A 21,949-nucleotide genomic window follows, 5' to 3' on the forward strand; every position below is an offset into this window, starting at 1 on the left:
AGGATGTAGTAGGGTATAGCGTTTTGTGCAGTGAGTTGTGTTTTCTCTATAAAACGGCAAGCAGTTCTTACTACAGGTAAATGTACGAAATATGTTTATTTCTTTATCTACAAGCAAGCGTCGAGAAAGAACAGTTTGTGCACACAGGCGGTGTCTTCTCGTGTTGCTCGTGTTTGTTTGGGTTAATTATGGTGATATGCGTGGGCAGGCAAGATGTAAATTTATTCAGCGTTATTTCGTACTCGCCATGGGGCGCACGCCTCCGTCCGTCCAAGGAGGTTGAACTTCCTTGGCCCGTCTGTGTCACAGCTGTGTCATGTGATAGGATGTATCCAATGGCAGAAAAGAGTGGGGGGTTCAAATTTACTGGCCATACGTACGACAAGGAGCGGTTATTTTCCAGGCGTTCATTTTTGAAGAGAAGTATTGAAGAAAGTTTGGGCCTGTTCTAGCCCGCAAGTTGTGGCCGCGACACCGCTTTTACCGCCTAGGACCCCCGGTGACGGAATTTGACTCAAAGATACGAGGTGGCTATCATTCTGTACAAGCTGTTGTTGTTGGAAATCGACACAGAATGGAAATCACGGCCCTTGTACCATCCGTATTAATAGAAGCCGACACTGCAAGCTGAACATGTTTCGCGTTCACAGGATCCAGGACCATCCAACACTACAGCACGAGTCATATCGGCCACTACTCTAGATCTTACCGGATTCTTATTCCTGTGGTGACCAGATGGAACTGTACATGTGTGCTCTTTTTAACTTACGCCGAGACGCTTCACCCGACACTGGAAATGGGACTGTGGACTGCTGCACGGAATTGCGCAACCGTTGTGATTGTTTCAACTGCCGACTACATCAGAATGAAAGGCCACAAATACCTAGTAGGCTGTAGTTTTTTTTTTACTTTTCCATGTAATATTTTCTCGTAATTCAATAAAATTTCAAAGTTTCATCCATTGTATTTTCTTGCTTTGAAATGTGCTAATGATTATTCTCCTAAAATGGCACTTATCCACACCTTATAATCAACTTAATGCACACGTATATGAGACGTACAGAGGGAACTTTAAACATGTCTTAAGGGTGTTTTAGTACGTATTTATGACAACTTTAAGCTGCTAAAAAGAAAAATATAGACACATTAAATCCTCTTAATTCACACGTATATGAGACGTAAATAGGCTTTAGATCAAATAAACGTGAAGTTTAAACATGTCTTAAGGGCGTTTTAATAGATATTTATGGCGAATTTAAGCTACTGAAAAGGCACCTAAACACGTTATAATCCACTTAATGCACACGTATATGAGACGTAAATAGGCTTTAGATCAAATAAACGTGAAGTTTAAACATGTCTTAAGGGCGTTTTAATAAGTATCCATGGCAACTTTAAGCTGCTGAAAAGGCACCTAAACACACGTTATAATCCACTTAATGCACACGTATATGAGACGTAAATAGGCTTTAGATCAAATATACGTGAAGTTTAAACATGTCTTAAGGGCATTTTCATAGATATTTATGGCAACTTTAAACTGCTGAAAAGGCACCTAAACACACGATATAATCCTCTTAATGCACACGTATATGAGACGTAAAGAGGCTTTAGATCAAATAAACGTGAACTTTAAACATGTCTTAAGGGCGTTTTAATAAGTATTTATGGCAACTTTAAGCTGCTGAAAAGGCACTAAAACACACGTTATAATCCACTTAATGCAATTGTATATGAGACGTAAATAGGCTTTAGATCAAATAAACGTGAACTTTAAACAAGTTTTAAGGGGTTTTTAAAAATCATTTACGACATCTTTAAGCTGCTGAAAGACAACGGGAAAACCGGAAAATAAGGACTAACACGGACCTACAGAAAGACCACTTAAAGGCAATATTTACGTACTCGTATAAGTGGTGTATAGATCCGTAAAGGAGGAAAATACGTCAACATTACGTATGGTTTCAGCATCCTTAAATACCGTTTTTCGTGCCGTGTTCATTACCATACTTAGCCAACCGTTGGATGTTGTCATAACCATTTGATACACACTGAAAGAAACAGAACACAATGCGGTACCAAACACGGGGGAGCTCTTCAACAGTGTATAAGTAGCCCCTCAAAATAAAATCAATACACAACAAAATCACCTTGACCATGGGATCGATATAACACAAAAGCCTCATACAATACAGCTAGGGCACTCTATATTATATACTAGTACTAGTACTTGGATACAGTAAAGGGTGGTACTATATAGCACGAAATAGCTTTTGGTCAGTAAAAATGCTGGTCTAGCAGGCGCTTAGGATTTTAAAGTTACATTTCTAAACCAGGGCCCGGGCAGCTTTCGGGAAGGAAAAGTATGACATATAATAAGACACCAAACTATACAAGACATAAAGAGAATACTAGAAGTCGAGGACATTATTTGTGTATATTTTAGGTATACAATTCTACTTTCCGTTTCCACAATTAGCCCGGCCGGGCCCCGGTTTGGCATCGTGACATTAGCCTTAACAAATATAACATGTCAAAAAGATTCCATGCAACGAATAATCAACGAATAATAAACTGTCGTTAGAGTTAAAAAAATCTAGAAGGATGTAATAGGATTTTAATCTCTCACTGAGAAATTTCTGCGTAGTGGGTTATTTGTCGTCAATGAGTGAATCAATATTTTGGAACCCGAACCCAATTTTCCATTTTGAGCCATAGCCGCTACCTAAGGCCCTAATACCCGCTGATATCGCCACGGATGATTGCTAAATCTAAATGCGTTAGCCGGTAATACGCCAGGCAGGGCACAGAATCAAGATGAACGGGTCAGGGACAGTCCGCGAACTCGGCAAATTGAAATTGAAGGTGATCGTTTTACCGCAAGTCGATAGACGCGGAAAGTGGGATGAGTTCTTGAGGGAGGGGCTGTGCATGTAGTATTAGGTGCTGACGTGAAACATACCGGACAGTGGACATATGTGTCGTGGGATGTCTGTTATGGATTATTATGTGCTCCAGTGGTTGAACGCACAGCAAGATTTGATGAAGCACTGAGTTGTGGGAGGGATCGAGTGGTTTGGTAAGGTGGAAAGTTCAAATGGAGCGTGACTAAAATAAAATCAACGAAAAGCAGCGAGTGGGAATCAGTGTCTTCGGGATGATTCAGTCCATACATGATTAGTTACCCGAATACCAATTCATTTCAATAAACAAAGAATATATTAAAAGGATAAATTGAAACTTTGAGTGAATACCTGAAGCAGTAAAATGTGAAAAAGTAAAAATTGAAAAGACTGGAGATGAAAAATGAAGGAATAAACGGGATGAAAAATGCACCTAATCTGCTCGAAATGGACATGATGGCGGGAAAACAAAAAAGATCAACTCCGCTGAACCTCATATATCTTATAAGTTCTTAATCTGCTAAAAGCACAAATAAGCGTGGCAATCAAAATTATTGCTATGGCAACGGTTTCAATGTTTATAAGTATTCTTAGTTGTTACAAAGGTGTGTTTTAGTATTCGTGTCCTATCCGTTCGCCTGGCTGTATGTATGAAGACTGTACCAAAATTATGATTTGCATAATTGATCTGTCGATATTTCTCTCTTTTTTACGTTTAAATATGTCATATGTCTGAGTATCCTATTATGAAATGCAATGGATTTATAAACTGTCCTCATTAATTATACAGGTTAGTCCTTGCTTTGCATGAATAGCCCTTAATTCTGAAAGAAATCTCTGAAATTGTCTACATATAAAAAATCAAAACGATCCTTGAATCAGTTCCCGAGTTATTGCCATCAAAGGGATGATGCAGTTGCGCACGCGCGGACGAATTGCTGTAGAATTCCGGGAATTTTTGCCAATCGTGCATATACTACACAGTTAGGCTAATATTTCGTCTTTTTCACTTAACATGCCATATGTTTTTGAGTATCCAATTGCTGAATGTAGTGGATTTATAAAATACCCTTATTAATTATGCTAATTGGCCCCCGATTTGCATGATTAGAGTTTTATTATGTAAGGCATCTCCGAAGATATCTACGATCCAAATATCATGACGTTCCGTCAGGATGAGTCAACTACACAGGCACCGAAAAAAAAAATTCTGCAGAATTCTGGGAATTTTTACCAATCGGATATACATACTAGTACTATACTGTAAGACTAGCCCCTGAGGCGTTGCCAAAAAATAGACCTTGCTACCACAAGATCTCCTGATATTAAAGTGACGTAATTATTCGACGTAGTATTGTGTTTCTACAATGCCTCAGAGGAGTTGAGAGTATGAAAAGTGCAACAAAGGAAAAGAGTATACGTAGCTAAATGTTACAAAAACGGGCGACGTAAAACGCCGAGAATACGCTTGGTCCTAACATCTGCTTGAAGCTTACCCATCTGATTTGGAGGCAAACTCCAGTGTGAGACCAAACCTGGGAGTTCAACTTTCAGGTCAAAGGTCGTCAACAAGCGAAACCGTGAGTTTGAGTTGTGGCGACTAAAACACGCCCCGTTTTTTTTGTCGTCACGCAAGTTTAAGACAAGAAGGTTGAAAAGCCATAAAGGTAACCATATCCATCCTTTGGTCGTCGTCCAGTTCGTTGTGCAAGGGTATTTTTCTCTTGGTTTTCTCCAGATTGGACTTTGAACATTTTGAGGGTTCCAGAGCTAGTCCATGGTAGGAATATGGAATAAGGTTACTGTAAATCTTGCTCATCAGTCATCTTACATCATGTCAAACCTAATGTACGGGACCTGTACTCTATATACTGTATATGCAGAAACTTTCACGGTGGTTTAATTTGAGGTGAGGTTTAATAATTCGCGGTTTTCGCGGTGGCCGCTTCACAGCAAACTTAAAACCACCGCGAACATTTTTCCATGGCAGTATTAAAGAGACTACAGTGCATGGTGCTAGCACGAACTCAAAACCACCGCGAAAAGTCCTTTTCGCCGCTACCACGAAATCAAATCCCTGCGAACTTAAATGCATTTACAGTATTCTCTTGCAACAAGTGTTCCTATAAATGTCAAAGGTCTGATCATTAAATCTTTAATAAAAGGCTTTCTGACAAAAATTTGTTTATAGCAACCGACTACTACTAGTACTGTATTTCAGGTACATTGTGAAATGTTGGGGACCGTTCTCCCAGTTCTACTGGCCATACTGGCCTACAGACTGTACAAGTGGGCTCGAGGCCTTCCCCGTATCTCCAGTACTGCTGATAAGTATGTGCTCGTCACGGGGTGTGATACGGGTTTCGGCAAGCTGCACGCACAACGGCTGGATAAGGTAGGTTTGGTTGTTAACCCTCTAAGTGTCAAGATTCATCACTTTAACGTCTGAATAAGATAGAGGCTTATGTATTAACCTTCATTCACAGTGTCAAGGTTCACCACAATGTTTTGATTAGGTAGGGTTGTGTATTAACCATCATAGTGTCAAGTTCACCACATGTCTCAGGACATGGTATTTTTTAATTTTTAACACTCACAGTGTCAAGGTTCACCACAGGTCTGGATAGGGTAGGTTTGTTTATTAACCCTCACAATATCACAGGTCTGGAGCAGGATTGTTTATCAACCCTCATAGAAAGATGACTAATATTACGCTGGTCTTGATATTAAGGTACATTTGTTTAGTAACCCTCAAAGTGTCAAGGCTCCTGTAGTCCTTGCAAGCTCTTAGAGTTCTCTGCATATCTAATTCTTGCTTTGGTAACTCACGCACACCCTCCCCCCAGCTGGGGTTCCATGTGTTCGCAGCCTGCCTGACAGAAAAGGGACAGCAGGACCTGAAGCAGCTGTGTTCTGACCGTGTGGTTACCATGGCGATGGACGTCACCAGTCACGACAGCATCCTGAAGGCACGTGACATCGTCAAGACCCATGTTGGAGAGAACGGAGGTACTGTAAATGCATTTAAGTTCGTGGGGATTTAATATTAGGGTAGCGGGAAAAAGGACTTTTCGCGGTGGTTTTAAGTTTCCAGCAGCACCATGCACTGTAGTCTCTAACTGCAATGGAAAAATGTTTGCGGTGGTTTTTGATTTTCGGTGAAGTGGCCACCGCAAAAACCGCAAACATTAAACCACTGCAAAAGTTTCTACATTCACAGTTGTACAAACGTGTACATGCAGTTACAATACAAAAGTATTCTGAAACAATGAGTTATAAAAAAACATGTGAATATTGTGATGCATAGCATGCATTGCATAGTGCTCAACAGCAAAATGCTGTACATGAAAAAGACTTGCATGCTAGAAAGTAGAATAGAGGAAGAGACCCCTGGCAGATTTTTTCAGAAATGCAGGGGCCACTTTTGCTGGAGAATAACTTTAGCAGTGAAGTACTTTCCTGAACTTTGGCATGCAGGTGATGATTGACATTGAAGTAGATGCTCACCATGCAATTCCAGATCTAATTTGCATAATGAATGAGAAACCTTTTAAGAGAATAGCTTTGTGTAACCAGTTTTATCTGAAATTTGATGCTGAAGATATACATGCTTTGTTCCAGGGCTGTGGGGTGTTGTGAACAATGCCGGGATATTTGGAACCCTGGGTCACATTGAGTGGCAGACCAGAGAGGACTACTTCCGAACTTTCAACGTCAACGTGTTCGGGCTGGTCGACGTTACGCGTACCTTCCTCCCGCTGCTGAAGAAAACACGCGGCCGTGTTATCAACGTCTCCAGCATATACGGCAGGAACGACCCTGGCTCGGGTGCATACGGCGCATCAAAGTTTGCTGTGGAAGGGTACTCCGATTGTCTCAGGTTTGCAGCCTCTATATATAGTAATGCTGTTGGTATTTTATACCAAGGTATCAATTTTGTTGTTTTCTTGATACTGGCTTTTCCAATACTGTTTTTTTCCTGATGGAATCAGAAGATTTTAGCCCCCTGAAAATAGTAAATAGATTAAAATATTTAAAAGCCTCAGCTAATATAGCCAATATGGTATGACTCATTTTGTTGAGAATTTTCTGCACCCTCACCACAAGGAATATGTTGGTTGGTTTGTCCACTGCAGTAGATAGTAGAGTTAGTACAATAACATAATACATGTATTCTTGATACAGAACTTCTGCATTTTTCTGCCATGCGACTTGGTTAAAATCGTTCCCACAACTTTCTGTGTGAAGGGTGATGACCATCTCCATCTTTGTAGACCTTGGGCCACACTTGTGTGCAAGCATTACAGCAAGGGACTAGTCTGTTGGTAGTGTTGTGTGTTGAACTCAACTAGTCTCTCTCATAAGTGCAGATTGCTATGTACATGTAGAGAAAGTTTAAGAATATGCTGGTCAAGTAAAATTGACTGATTCCATAGGCTAGCCCCTTGGCCACCCACCACTATCAAAATGCAAAGAAACATATCACAGACAAAAAATACCTTTGATGGACATGCAGCCACTCTCTCGTTGGCCGAGCCACTAATTGGTTGAACTGCTAATTGTGATTGACAGGAGGATGATGCGTCCTTACGGTGTCTCAGTGCACATCATGGAGCCTGGAGTCTTCAAGACCGACCTGACGTCTCCCGAGGCGTTTGAGCGCATGATGCAGCAGTCGTACGACAAACTTGAACCTGATGTCCAGGAGTGGTACGGAGAGGAGTTCTTGAACCATGGTATGGATTACACCAACCTCACTGATGATTTATTGGCAATGCCTCAGGGGCGGATCCTTCTCTTCCGTATTGGGTGACTGCCTTGTGTAAAAATATTATAGTTCTTTTCATGACATTAGGGAATTAGTGAATAATGTAGTGCAGGGGTTTTTCTACGAGAAAGGAAAAAAAGGGGAAAGGGGGAGCATTGTGAGGGGGCAGGGTGACCACGCGAGGGGGATGGTGTGGAAGGGGGTCCCCCTTCCATGGTGTGGAGTTTTAGACAATGTTATGTTAAAATGGGGCATTCCAAGGCTTCCTGAGGGAAAAGGTACTGTCAGATAGGTCATACTTGAAGACTGTGGCCAGATATGACCTAGTAGCATCAATGGGTAATCAGAATTTTATGCTGGTTAGAAGGATCTGCTCCTGAAGGATTGGGAATGAATGGTCAGGGTTGAAGGTTTGAATCCCTGGGAGGGCCGTGGCATCAAATATCTGCATGGTTAGAGGATTCGTCAAAAAGAGGAGGATTGACTCAATGTGCTAAGTCAAATTTGGGACCTTACAGGCCTATGCCTTCTCCATAATCACTGAATGAAGTAATAAGTGAAGGAATAGAATGAATATTTCATCTTTACTAGATTGCTTCAGTATGAGTTTTGAAAGTTTCATTCTTTTTCTTACTTACAGCAAAAGATACAGCTAAAAAGATAGCTGCCGACTTTGGCTCTACCAACTACAACCACGTGGTAGACGCCGTCGCCCACTGCCTGACGGCTGTCCATCCCCAGAGCCGGTACGTGTGCGGCTGGGACGCACGGCTGCTCATGATTCCCCTGGCATGGCTGCCGACTGACGTGGGAGATTTCCTTCTCCGCCTGTTGATAGTCAAACCCAAGGTCCAACCCAAAGGATTCAAACAGGACTAGTCTGAATTTTGACAGTTTTTGTTTCCTTCGTTATGTTGCTGTAATGTCCTTGGATAGAATAATTGTGTAACACCATTTGTTTGCAGTTTATGAGCATACTGTAAATGCATTTAAGGTTGCGAGGATTTACTTTTGCGGTAACAGGAAAATGGAGTGTTCGCAGTGGTTTTAAGTTGGCGGTAGTGCCATGTACTGTAGTCACATACTATAAGGGAAAAATTTTGGCAGTGGTTTTAAGTTTGCGGTGAAGTGGCCACCTCAAAAACCACGAACATAAAACTACTGCAAACATTTATGGATTTACAGTAGTTCTAGATGCCTGGAATAGATTGCTATAGAAGTTGGTCTATAGTTAAAGCTTGAAAAGATTTTTGGTCCCTCTGACAGCTTTCCTTGGTACTGCAACAGAGCTGTGTTTTTTTTTGTAACTGTTTTTCTAATCCTCTTTTGGGTGAAATAATAGTGTTTTTTTTTTACTCAGGCACAAAACAACACAATTGGAATTTGGATAATCTTACTTCTCACCTCTGTTGATAAATTAAATGTCTCAGTCGTAACGATACATGTAGCAATAAATTTTTTTGAATCCTTTTTTGGGTAAAATAATAGTGTTTTTTTTCAGTCCTGAACAAAACAACAAGTATTGGAATTCAGATAATCTTACTTCTCACAGTCTCACTCTATGTTGATAAATTTGATGTCTCACTCGAAAAGATACATGTAGCAATAGATTATTATAATCACTTTAAGGTACGTGTATTGTGCCATATGTTTGCTCGTAGAATGCTCCATTTTTAATCAGCTAATATTTTAGTTCTGTGAGTTCTGAAAAGCACTGATGTAAGTGCTGAAAGTAAGTTCCTCATGCAATCATGTATACATCCCATATTTTCAATGACTGTCATATGTGTAAGAGTAAGGAAAGTATATGTAGTTAAAATGTATAGTGGTGACTGAAATGAATTATGATGGATATAGGGACCACTATTAGTAAATTAAAATTTACGGGGACCACTTTTTGTAAATGTAAAGGTTATGATATTAGGAAGCAAACTTATCAAAAGTAGCTGGATATTGCAAGAGAAAGTGTTCTGAAGAGTCCAGACCACTTGTAGCTGTGACTATAACAGATGATAATGATCAATGAAATGAAATGAAATGAAATAAGATTAAATCTATTGGTGCTTCCAGTAACACATCAACAATTTGTCTGGAGTGTTTTGAATTATTCTATAGACCGTAAAAAAACCCTATCCAAACCGAAATGGAAAGCTCTTCATACAGATAAAGGCACAGGCAGTGCCGGTAGCAGTCACCGACGAGCAGCCGGTAGTGTCGCGGGCTTCGCTGACTTGCGGGTGCGGAAGGTAGGGTCCGGCCATCGAGGCAAACCATGGAGTTGAAGCCCAGAGCTGGACTCACTGGACAGAGCCGTATGGAAGCACAGTGTGAAGACTGTCCGACTGCTGCCTACCCCTGTGACAGGGCTCCCAGCAGCAGTATAATCAAAAATGGATACGACGACTCTGAGTCAATGTATACTTAGTGTAATTATCACCCTTGTCAAGGAGGTTACACTTTTTACCATTGTCTGTGTGCTAATTGCGTTGTTTGTAATGCTTAAGGAAGTCCTTGATCAATCAAAGGAAATAAATGCTTAAAACAACTATTGTTGTTATGCTGGGATAAGCAAAGAAGGTTAGCAAAGAAGAAACACCCGTCCCAGCTTGTTTCAAAGTGCACCGCTAACATTGTAACAAGAAACTAAAGCCCTTTGAATTCAGAAAGGTAAATTTTGGAATTGTTGGTGTGTGTGTGTTCTTTTGTTGCATGTTTGCGTGATAACTGTGTTTTTGTTGTTGCAGCTAGGAACTTCACGTTTACACAAAGAACACACTACCTCAAAGAATTGTCCTGCAACCAAGTTTATTCTAAAGACAGTGTAGACAGTAGGAAATTCTAGGATACAAAGTTGAGCTTCCAAAAAATACTCTAGTCTATTTCCAAATAGAGTCCATTCCAAGTCACCGTGCGGATGTTGCCATTGTTTAGAATTGATTTGTTTAGAAGTTTTGTAATTATATGTCTAGGTCTTTTGATACTTTAGAAATATTTCTAACACTGTTTCAACTTTGTAAATATTTCCCCGGTCCTATAAAACTTTGGAAATATTCATGATGTGCAATTGGATACTTCTAATGGTTTCTAAATACACATGTAATGACAACAGCATTCTACCATTATTTACCATTTTCCACCATTTTTGTAAATGGGTCAGTGGGCTGGGAAGATAGCAATTAACACATACTTGAAAAGTATTGTTGGGTGCCATGCAACAATGGCCCACCACAAAGGATCCACCAGTGCCCCGTAGTGAAATCTAAAAATATACAACAATAGGCAACAATAGGGCTTACTTTTATGGTGGCAATACACTAATTTAACATTTGGCAAAGTTTACGATTATTTGTAAATATTTGTAAATGTGAAAAAATCACAGAGGTTTCAAAATTATTCTAAATAAAGATATTTTTGTACAGTTACTTTCAAAATGTTTCTAAAATATTCAAAGTAATTCAAATAGATGAGTATTTTCTTAGTCCATTTTTTAAAAAGAATTTGATTATTGTGGCTCAGATATTCCTTTATTCAAAATAATTCAGACTTATTACAAATATCACCTAAAATCCCTCATGGTGACTTGGAATGGACTCTACTTAAATTTGATTTTTTTTATCGTAACTGTTGACATTTTCTGTTTACAGTATCAAGTGTAGCCAGGGTAATATCTTCGTCAATTTCAGAAGTGCAAAACTGGTGAATGTGGAAGACAGTAGGAGACAAGAGTCCACCCTTGCCAGAATTATACCCGGGTATAATTATGCCAGGGGTAGATTCTGTCTGCTACACTAGACTGGTGTTAGGGTCCTGAGTCACCCCTCCTTGTCAATCGTGCAACCCTATCCAAATTTCACCCAAAATTGAAGAAAATAAACTTTTGAATGTATATTTCCACCTGACCCCATACGGAACATTGTTTGGTAGAAAAACGAAAGCGTCAAACCTTTAATATTTGTAAATGCTGCTGATAGAAATACCACAAGACAAGAAGAACAACATGATGTCTCTTAACACCCATTTTAGAATGACATTTAAGAGGGGAAAATACTACAGAAGAGCTGTAAGCAAAGCGAAGTGGGGCATTGTTTTTAGTCATCGCGTGAATCTAATCTTAAGAGGGCCTTATGCTAAAACAATGTGCCAAAAGTTAGTCTCTATAGCAGGCTCCTCTTCAGACTTGTTTTGCTTATCATGTGCTGTTTTCTACATGCATGTTACAGTAATATATAGCCTGGGTGTTTGTCAAAAACCGGGTACAGACAGAACTGATTCATCAGATGCACTGTCAGGAAACAGCACAAGACAAGCCAAAAGAAAGTTTAACAGAGAAGCTTGCTAGAGAGACTACCAATAGGCCTTGCATCATCCCGGCGCATCACCAAGTCAACGTTAGGTAAAAATAAGTGTACTACTAGTAGGCCTTGCGCTAACTAAGTGGGCGTATCATACATGAACATGTAATTTCATTGAACCGTTACATGTAGGCCTGCGCTGTGTACACTTGTACAGTGTGGGCACGAATCGTCAGTATAAGCCTAAATGCGCCACCCCGTGGATTCATCATAGTGTAGGCCTTTACCAAGGTTATCCCGTGGGTGCAGCGGCCTTGCGTTTCCCAATGGGCGCGTCATTACATGTAGACCTTGCGCTATCTTCGCGATAAGCGCATCAATTAAGGTCTTGCGTTTCCCATGGGCGCATAATTTAGGCCAAGTGCGCTACCCCGTGGGTGTATTATTTTAGGCCTTGCGTTGCATATACCCCGTGGGTGCATTAAAGTAGGCATTTTAGTAGGTATCATGGCCCGATATCGAGAGCGCATCACTGTAGGCCTTACGTTATCCCATCGGCGCATCACTGTAGGCCTTGCGCTATCTTCACGATAGGCGCATCGTCAAGTCTTTGACTCTGAGTCCTTGACGTTGGGAGGCTTCGCGCTGTCCTGTCGGCTCGTCGATGTTAGGAACCACAGGAACCACATTCTGCCCGGGCGTTTAGGTCGACTTGACCAGGGTCTTCAGGAACCCTGGAAGATGCTTGCGTTTCTTGAAGCGTGCAGAGCATGGGATGCCCGCTGACATCGGCTGCTTTGGCACAGTGTGCTCAGGCAGATCATGACGAATCTGGCTGAGCACACTTGGGCTTGCATCGGCGCCAGCGGACAGCATGTTGACCAGGTCACGGCGACGAATCATCTCCAGACCGGCTAGCAGCTTCTGCAGAGTCGCCCTCTCTCCGTCCTGCTGGGTCCACTTGCGGAGACCCTGGTAGACCATCTCGACAAGGCCAGCATCCATGTAGTCGTGGTGGATCAGGTCAAGGTCGTTGTCTTTCATGCCAAGTCGGCGGAGAAGGCGTTTCCAGTCTTTTCCGATGTAGTCTGCCACAGTTTGGAGCTCCTGTGTCAGATCTGTCCCTTCCATTTTGTAACCTGCATACGCACAAAACGTGGTCTTGATCATCATATCATATGTACACCGCTTTTTACAGATACCCGACTGGTAAAACGCTCGTACCTCCAGACAAAAAGTGCAAAACATGTCATCAGCTATGGACCATAAATTTCAATGAAAGTAGACAAACATTGTGCTGAGCAAAAGAGCTAACTAAAGGCTCATTTGCAATACGAAGGGACCGATATATGTGCAACGGTTAGAAGAAATGTTTATTAAATAAGTGATGCTATCGGCTACAACTGTACACGTAGGAGAAAATAGTACCCGAAGAACTTAACAATACGTTGTATACCTAGATGCATGACTGACAAACATATTGAACCATATTTCTTTGCAGGGCCGAATAGCTTACGAGCATGGGTCTAGAGTCATGCGGTAGGTCAGGAAAATTATCATCTCCAAGTGTACATGTTAATCGCAATTCCTGCTGACTTCCTACCACTGAGCAGTTCAACAATTTGGCGCCTGCCCGCATCTTCCCTTGATCTCTCGACCACTTCGGCTACCCACGACGGGCACCAGCGCAATTTTTTGTGACCTAAGCATTAGGGGCGTGACTCATGACAGGCTATGATCTACTAGCCTTGTAGTTCTGGTATTCCTACGTTACTTGACTCTTCTACTGCAATGCTTTCGTGCTTGCTGATAGCCCTTTTCGTTGCTGGTGATGTTTAATTTTACCACGAGCATGCTGCAAGTGGGTTCGTTGGTATGGAAAGAGAACTGAAGCGGTGCAATTAGAGTGACCTATTCACGGGCTCGCCTATTGTTCACGTTTTGTTGAGGGGGCTGTGGCTAACAAAGGTTCACAAGTGAAACATGAAAGTTGATAGGACGATCAAAAATGCACAAATAAACTTAACATGTGATTGAAACCATGCAAGATAATCTATATTTACCCGCTTACCTTCGATATGAGAGCAGGTCCGAACGTTGGGTGACAGACCAAAATGGCGAAGGTCTGTCTCGGGTTTCTTAAAAAGGTAAACACTTGTCATTCTCCTGACGACGTTACCTGAGCGACCGTTTGACGTCATTGCCTCTTTGATTACACCTGTTCGTGACCACATATATATATGGTACCAAAATTGGACTAATTTATCTGTTGTTCGATTCTGTTCTATGCTTAGACGTAATTACACATTGAAGACCAAAACGCAATTGTATCAACCACTTGATATTGAACTTGGACAAGGGGGCAGTTGCATTATACAGCATTACCCCCCCCCCCCCTCCCGACCCTCCAGATAAATTACAGCCAGGTGCATTGCGAACAACCATTGGACAAACTTCAACAGGGCGTTCAGAGATAGTTGGTTGAACTTGAAAATTACTTTTGCAATGTGTTTCTGGATACTTGTTTGACATCTTATAGCCTTAGTAACTTTAAATACCACTTGATTTTGGTAAAAAATGAGGTTTAATCTTTGTCTTTCATCCCACACGTAAGACATGAAAAAATGCAAACAAACACAGGCTACCTGCCGACCGTTTAACGTCATCAATTCATAAGTTACTCTTCCATGCCTTTTACTCTCGCAACTAATTTTTCACGTACGTTAAGAAACACGTATGTATAGCATCAGTTTATCACATAATAAACAATAAATATTTCATCATCGTCCTCTTATCAGGAGGGAAGTATGATCGCATGTCCTTGTATATGTACTATCATTTTGTAGTCTGGTTTCCTGGTAGATACTATCGCGAACCAGTAAATATGGCCGACAATGCCTTTTGAAATACCATATCTGTTTACTTTGTAATATTTTACCATCCGTTGGCTGAGAAGCATGTTTTGACAGACTGTCACATTTCATAAGTAGCCCCCCCCCAATCATCTGTTTGCTGTGGTTCATGAACAAATTTTATTGGCTGTTTTGTGCAAAGAAAATTTCTGTTACACAAAGAACACACAAATATCTTATGCAGTCAACTTTATTCCAAAGTTGCTGCAGACATTAGGACCAAGTTCTGGGATACAACTTACAAAAAAATGTTCCTTTCCAGAAATTGTTAAATTCAAATTGTTAACACCATAACTACTGTTTTCTGAATGTAGCTCAGACAAACTTCTGAGAACAGTAGGTAACAGTTTAGCCTGGGTAATATCCTTGTCAATTTTACGAGCACAAAACTGAACAAGACTATAGCACTGATGACTTTGATACCAGGTGTAGCAGACTGGAATCTACCCCTGGCCTGTGAATTATACCCGGCTAACCTTTTTTTTTAGCTCAATGGGAGGTTGTCCACATTTAGTCTGGCCTCTACCCCTTGACCTGTCCAGCATGGGTGAAACTGCCCGCTGGCATAGCTCTCGGGGTCACGGAGGCACGCAAGCCCTCACACCGCGACAAGGCGTGGACATTATGAGGGGATGATTGGTCCGATGCATGGGAGCCTATGTTTTCGACATCACATTGTTTCAATGGATACCAATGACAGCTCTCCGCCTGACTGTGAGACGCTCTTTAAGAGTCTTAAGCAACCTTGGGAGGCACTTTTGTTTTTCAGAACGTGCAGAGCATGGGGTGTCTTCTGACATCAGCTGCTTAGGCACAGTTTGCTCAGTGTCTGGATCAGAAGGACGGTGGGTTAGCGCAGTTCTCTCTGTACTGGTGTCAACAGCACGATCAGCGAACAGCTTGTCGGTCAGGTCACGCCGACAAATCTTCTCCAGGGCTACTAGCAGCTTCTGCAGAGTCGCCTCCTTGCCTTCCTGTTGTCTCCACTTCCGAAGACCCTGGTAGGCCATCTCGACAAGGTCGTCTTTGTAGCTGTGCTCAACTTGGTCTAAGACGTTGTCGACGTCTTTTAGACCAAGCCGGCGGAGTAGGCGTTTCCAATCTTTTCCGATGTCGTCAGCAACAGTTTGGAGCTCTTGTGTCAGATCTTCTGATACTCCTTCCATGGTTTGATCTACATGTACAGGTTGAAGAAATATGTACGAAATTAGTACGTTTTGTTTGCGATTGGTTGCGTCTTCTTATAAGCTCAAGAAAAATTTTAAAGTACACTTTGGGCGTTGTGGTCAAGAAAGGAAGTGTGGTCTGATTACAAGTTTGTACCGTCTTCGCATGTCTCTCCCAAACGTTTGTGGAGGAAATGTGTAACAATATCACAATAGTTTTAAATTATAAGTATCTTGAACATTACTAGGGTAACCATAGCTGCAAAAATCAGCCCAACTTCTTCTCAATAGTAATTTAGATATTGTCTACACCCTACCTTAGATACGGGACCAAAAAAGTACGTCTGGGTTTGAGAGCAAGATGGCGTACGTCTGACTCAGGTTCGAATAAACAGGTGTCATGTTCAAAAGAAGGTTGCCTGGGGGACCGTTTGACGTCATCGCTTCTCTAGTTACTCTTCGATACTTGTTAGTCTCGATGCTTGTTAGCTTTGAAGGTACACAACTAATCGTATTTATGATACCAACCGTGACGTATTTATAACAATAAATCCTCGATTACTACTATGTTCCTTCATCAGGGGAAAAGCAGTAGAAGTCCCTTAATTGCACACCCCATTTGCCAGTGCATTTCGTGCAATTATCCGAATGGTGCAACAAAGCGAAGTTATCAAGCTGGACCACATCACCACGGGATTTTGGGATTCCGTGCAATTAACAGCAGTGTGCGATTATCCGTTGTGCAATGAACTGGCCTCTACGTATTTTCCTTTTTTATCTATTGAGATTTACCGCATTTGTGGGAGGATTGACATAACAGGTGACTATCACCTTTTCAAGAAACCCACCTGGACACAAGACTGTTAAGGTTTGATCCACTCACACCGGTAAGGACCGCCTCTCTTATCAATATTCAAAGTGTGGTGGGTTCTTTAATCAATAACCTGCTCGAAGTTTGGCTCTCTTCCAAATCGTGGACTTCATTTAACGTCCAATAAGAAGGACGGTCCTAGCCGAAGCCATTTGTCCTAGCCGGGACTCATTTGAACCTGAGTGAAGTGAGGAAAGTCGTGTTAAGTGTCTTTCTCAAGGGCACATCAACGGATTTGAACCCAGAACCTCTGGGTCCTGGACGAAACACCCTGATGTTATAGAATCCTGTTGTGGTTATGACCGTATGCCTTTGGAATATCATTCTGTAATCTGGTGTCCAGATACGTATTTCATGTAAAAGGCCAAAGAAAATCGAATAAGGTCTTCAAGCAGGGTCAAAGATCGTTATGTTTTCTGAGTGACGGCCGAGTGGCTAACAGCTTCTAGTAGCCCTTCCAGTAGTCATTGTGAACAAGGAGGTGAGGAAATTCAAGGTGAGACATTTCAAGATGTAAAGATCAGCTTGTTATGAAACCACTTTTTACTTTCTGACGCCCTCTCGTAGTTTATGGACAAACCAAGTAGAGTACTTGAATGTGTACCCTAATGCATCTCCTCTCCCAACTAAAATGTGTACCCATTGGGCGATGCTACTTGCATTGTGGCCGCCAAGCTAAATTGTCAAGCCTTTAGACGTCTAAACAGTTTATCTAAAAATTGAAAAAAAAACCTGTTCAAACGTATCAGAAGACAGCAGAATGAATGCTACCATTTGTTTATGAGGCAAAACGTTTTGACATACTGTCCATGTTACTTATGATTATCCATCATTGAATCATTACGGATCATTTACTGCTGTTATCGCTATTATCATGCTGACAAAGTGTGGACATAACAGGTGACAAGGAAAGGAATTTCGCCTGTAGATAGGTCAAAGTTCAGCCCTATTCAGGTGAAAATTCCCCGCTGACGCGCTGAAGAGAAAACACCTTAGCGTCACAGTGTAAAGATTTGTATACTCAAACTGCAATAGGTACGTATATATGTATGCAAAACGTTATGTATGTAGCCTTTTATCTGTTATACCTATAATATTATTTAAGGGCGTTGGAACATATGTTTGGCTACCCACCTTCCCTGCAATGATCATAATTATTGTCTGGTCGAGTTGTCTATCGCTGTGTTGTTTTTTCAGGTAAAATGTTGGGGACCGTTCTCCCAGTTCTACTGGCCATTCTGGCCTACAGACTGTACAAGTGGGCTCGAGGCCTTCCCCGTATCTCCAGTACTGCTGACAAGTATGTCCTCGTCACGGGGTGTGATACGGGCTTTGGCAAGCTGCACGCACAACGACTGGATAAGGTAGGTTTCGATGGAATTTGCTGTGTGTAAGTCGTCGACCCCCTTTCAAAAATACACCCGTCAGTATCAAAGTGAAGCCTCTCCCCCGTTTAAACGTAACGCTACTTCGCCTTTATCCAGGGGATAACCTATATTCGTTGTTTAGAAAAAAAACACATACTAACTAATAGTATTTAGGGAGATCCATGATGGTTCCAAATTGCAATGTTTTAAACTATTGGCATCGTATACATGTTACTCCGTTACCGCATCATCAAACGTTTTTGTTTTAGTGTAGGATGGAAAAAAAAATTCTTGTCTTGATTGATGTGCATTGATTGATAGATGAGGTAAATAGATATGAAAAATGCTTACACATTGTTTGCTTCAAATTCCAACCTCATTGTTATCTCTATGATCATACTTACATGACAAACCCCTCCACCCAGCTGGGGTTCCATGTGTTCGCAGCCTGCCTGACAGAAAAGGGACAGCAGGACCTGAAGCAGCTGTGTTCTGACCGTGTGGTTACCATGGCGATGGACGTCACCAGTCACGACAGCATCCTGAAGGCACGTGACGTCGTCAGGACCCATGTGGGGGAGAACGGAGGTAAGGCCACACTAAATTTTATGGATGACATCCGCGCGCGCATTCCCCCCTCCCCCCCCGAAGAAACTGGGGCCACATAATACTTAATAGCATTCTTGCTCTATCATTTGAGGATATGCCCTCAAGGTAAGGAGGCACGTGATCAAGGCACGGGGCTACAGTGACCTTGTTTCCCTCTTTAGACAAGAATGGCAATATTAAACATTATTGAAATGACAGTAATTGTGTCTTACAGTCTTACTAGAGATGATACATTGTAAGACAAACCAAAAAGGGCTGGATGTTTAGTCCTCCGGAGTGTGGTTTAGCAGCATTTGTTTCTTCTTTTGCTTAAGTTTTTCCTTTTTTCTTTTGCCTTCCCGCATTAGTTTTGGGGTCTCCAGAGGTTGTCATTCATAAATTGAAGTCAGCGTGACCTAAAAAGCATTCATTTATCCATAATCTTTTAAGATTAATGTTAGAAGATTGTTAGATGGTGACGTCCAGTATCATTACAGAACTGTGGGGTCTGGTGAACAATGCCGGAGTGTTGGGCGCAGTCGGCCACATTGAATGGCAGACCAGAGAGGATTTCATCAACACCTTCAACGTCAACCTGTTCGGCATGGTGGACGTGACGCGTACCTTTCTACCTCTGCTGAAGAGAGCCAGGGGAAGAGTTGTTAACGCCTCCAGCGTCTATGGCCGAACCGACCCTGGGTCTGGAGCGTACGGGACGTCCAAGTTTGCCGTGGAGGGGTACTCGGATTGCCTCAGGTCTGGTCAAACGTTGAAAACGTTTACCGTTATTATGATTTTATTAGCCGTTCAAACCCATTTTTATAAAAGATTAGATATTTTATCTTTAATGCTTTCTGGTACACTTACGTGTACGGAGGTATTGTTTTCGGTGTGTATAGATGTTAGCGTTTTGTGTGTTCTTGGTCCGTAGAGTACACTGTCAGTTGAATGGTAAGACGTCATTGAGTGGGAAGATGACCACAAAGGTCACTGACAGGCTTGCTGTAGTGATAGGAAGTAGTGTTCAGAGATGATAGAAGTAGTCGTTAGTCCTAGTTCACTAAGAGGTGTTGTTTTTCGGTCTATCTGCCTGTGTTTTCGCATATTTTTTAATATGGGAAGTCATACCCAATAAGTTACATGTTAGAGTTAGCATTTAGACTAGAGTAGTCGTTTACTATACTGTTTGTTACTGTCACTTCCAATTAGCCTTCGAACAAGAATTTGCAACAAACATTATTATTACATCTTCCATATGCTAGTCACCAAAGGGTGACAGCAAGACGTCAATGTGCTGTGATGAAAACCTCCTTTTCGTGAGCAACAATGAAACAAGACATACATAAGAGTAGCTAGATAGTTCACAGAGGTATGAGATCCTCGAACTTTTAGTGCTGCTGACTGGTTTTTGTTTTGCTTTGAAGGAGAATGCTGGGCCCGTTAGGCGTGTCCGTGCACATTCTGGAGCCCGGCACGTTCCTGACGGGGTTCCAGGCGCCTGAGGTGATCGATCGTCTGATGCACAAGTCCTGGGACAATCTGGAGCCGGACGTCAGGAGCTGGTACGGGGAGGACTTCTTTGAAGACGGTAACATTATCATAAGTATCTTAGATATGTTCTATTCTGAACAAAAACCGTCGAGTGAGACATCTCTTTTTATCAACACACGCGCACATCCTCGTATTGCACCTCTGGTAGTAATAGTAGTAGCAGTAGCAGCAGCAGAAGTAGTACATGTAGTAGAATTAGTTATAGTAGTAGTAGCACTTTGTAGTAGCAGTAGTAGAATTAGTGGTAGTAGTAGTAGTAGTAATTATAATAGTAGTAGCAGTAGTAGTAGTAGCCAGTGGTAGTACATTGCACTTATAGCTACTTGAAAAGCTTCACCTCAACTGAGGATCAAAAAATGTAGCGAAACGACTTGTGATGTAGCGAATCGTACGATAACGAACTGGCAGTGTAACAAAATGACACGTTACCGTTGTGAAGAACAATGATTGATCATAACATCTCATTTCTATCTGTCAACAGCCGTCAGAGTGTTCAAAGAGGTGGCCTCTTTAGGTTCCACCAACTACAACCACGTGGTAGACGCCGTAGCCCACTGCCTCCCACTGCCTGACAGCCGTTCATCCCCAGAGCCGGTACGTGTGCGGCTGGGATGCCCGGTTAGTGATGGCTCCCCTGTCCTGGCTACCGACTGATGTTGGAGACTGGGTCCTCAGGATACTGGCTGGTCAACCGAAAGTCCTGCCCAAAGGCCTGAGAAGGGCCTGACTATTGGTCACTTCAAATTTGAAAAACACAGTGTTAATTTAATAAAAGTACATTTCCAAACCGTGGCTCGGTAGGCTGTTTGTGGGAAGGAAAAATAAGGTGTATATCATGAAATATACACAACGGTATACTCACGACTAGTTTACTGGGTGGTCACCCCAAAGGGTTGAGGGGGCCTGACAATTGGTCATTTCAAATTTGAAAGCACAACGTGATTAGAAAGGGTAGGTTTCCAAACTGGGACCGGGATGTTTGCGGAAAGGGAAAATAAATGCGTCTACCAAGTGAAGGTATCTGTTTACCTTCTGTGTGTTTTGTTGTCTGTTATATTACGTAAACGTTATATAATCGTTCCCGAAAGCTTGTGGCTGGAGTATACAACCGTGTATCCTCATAATGTCAAGTTATTTACAATAACTACTCATATAGACAACCGGTGGTTTATCGCTTTCCTGTCACAAATACATGTCTGTTTTACGTGTGGATGGTGTTCAGCACCAAGGACAGGTGTGCTTGTTTGTAGATGATTGTGCGTGGATACCTTTATTCCGCAACGACCCATTGTTACAAAAGTTGTTCTGGAGCCGGAAACTCCGTGTTCTACACTAGCAACGCCATTCGACGTGGTTTGTTTACATTCTCGACTGACTGCTTCAAGCGACAGATGCAACTTGAGTTGCTCCTTTCCAAAGTCGACAGTTTGGTTCAGACAGAATGTTTAAGCGCCGTTGGCGGTGGAGACAGCCGCGTAATGGACGACAGTGGTTGTTCAAAGTATCTGCGATGACGATGTTTCTACTTGTG

General features: G+C 41.9%; 4 protein-coding genes across 8 annotated transcripts; 2 read left to right on the forward strand and 2 right to left on the reverse strand.

Moving 5' to 3' along the window:
• Positions 1-4,383: 4,383 nt before the first annotated feature.
• Positions 4,384-10,575, forward strand: LOC118423322 (17-beta-hydroxysteroid dehydrogenase type 6-like). Of its 4 annotated transcripts, none has more exons than XM_035831441.1 (6): positions 4,384-4,483; positions 5,125-5,298; positions 5,750-5,912; positions 6,525-6,783; positions 7,476-7,639; positions 8,312-10,575. In XM_035831441.1, the coding sequence occupies exons 2-6, from the start codon at positions 5,137-5,139 to the stop codon at positions 8,548-8,550; spliced, it is 987 nt and encodes a 328-aa protein (XP_035687334.1). In that variant the 5' UTR covers positions 4,384-4,483; positions 5,125-5,136; the 3' UTR covers positions 8,551-10,575. The 4 variants fall into 4 exon arrangements, with proteins under 4 accessions (XP_035687334.1, XP_035687332.1, XP_035687331.1 ...); XM_035831439.1 differs by having other exon boundaries at positions 4,413-4,570; XM_035831438.1 differs by having other exon boundaries at positions 4,468-4,683.
• A 619-nt stretch (positions 10,576-11,194) lies between these two features.
• Positions 11,195-15,811, reverse strand: LOC118423331. Its single transcript, XM_035831454.1, has 2 exons — positions 14,035-15,811; positions 11,195-13,102 (listed from the first exon to the last, which is right to left on the reverse strand). The coding sequence occupies exons 1-2, from the start codon at positions 14,195-14,197 to the stop codon at positions 12,666-12,668; spliced, it is 600 nt and encodes a 199-aa protein (XP_035687347.1). The 5' UTR covers positions 14,198-15,811; the 3' UTR covers positions 11,195-12,665.
• LOC118422230 (FAS-associated death domain protein-like) lies at positions 15,556-16,041 on the reverse strand. Its single transcript, XM_035829746.1, has one exon. The coding sequence runs from the start codon at positions 16,039-16,041 to the stop codon at positions 15,556-15,558; it is 486 nt and encodes a 161-aa protein (XP_035685639.1).
• A 1,764-nt stretch (positions 16,042-17,805) lies between these two features.
• On the forward strand, positions 17,806-21,273 carry LOC118423325 (dehydrogenase/reductase SDR family member 9-like). Of its 2 annotated transcripts, none has more exons than XM_035831443.1 (6): positions 17,806-17,947; positions 18,110-18,276; positions 18,705-18,867; positions 19,365-19,623; positions 20,292-20,455; positions 20,900-21,273. In XM_035831443.1, exons 2-6 carry the CDS (start codon positions 18,115-18,117, stop codon positions 21,070-21,072), a joined length of 921 nt encoding a protein of 306 aa, XP_035687336.1. In that variant the 5' UTR covers positions 17,806-17,947; positions 18,110-18,114; the 3' UTR covers positions 21,073-21,273. The 2 variants fall into 2 exon arrangements, with proteins under 2 accessions (XP_035687336.1, XP_035687337.1); XM_035831444.1 differs by having other exon boundaries at positions 20,292-20,429.
• Positions 21,274-21,949: the final 676 nt, after the last annotated feature.

The sequence above is a fragment of the Branchiostoma floridae genome, chromosome 9, assembly GCF_000003815.2.
Source record: "Branchiostoma floridae strain S238N-H82 chromosome 9, Bfl_VNyyK, whole genome shotgun sequence".
In the NCBI taxonomy this organism is placed as follows: Eukaryota; Metazoa; Chordata; class Leptocardii; order Amphioxiformes; family Branchiostomatidae; genus Branchiostoma; species Branchiostoma floridae.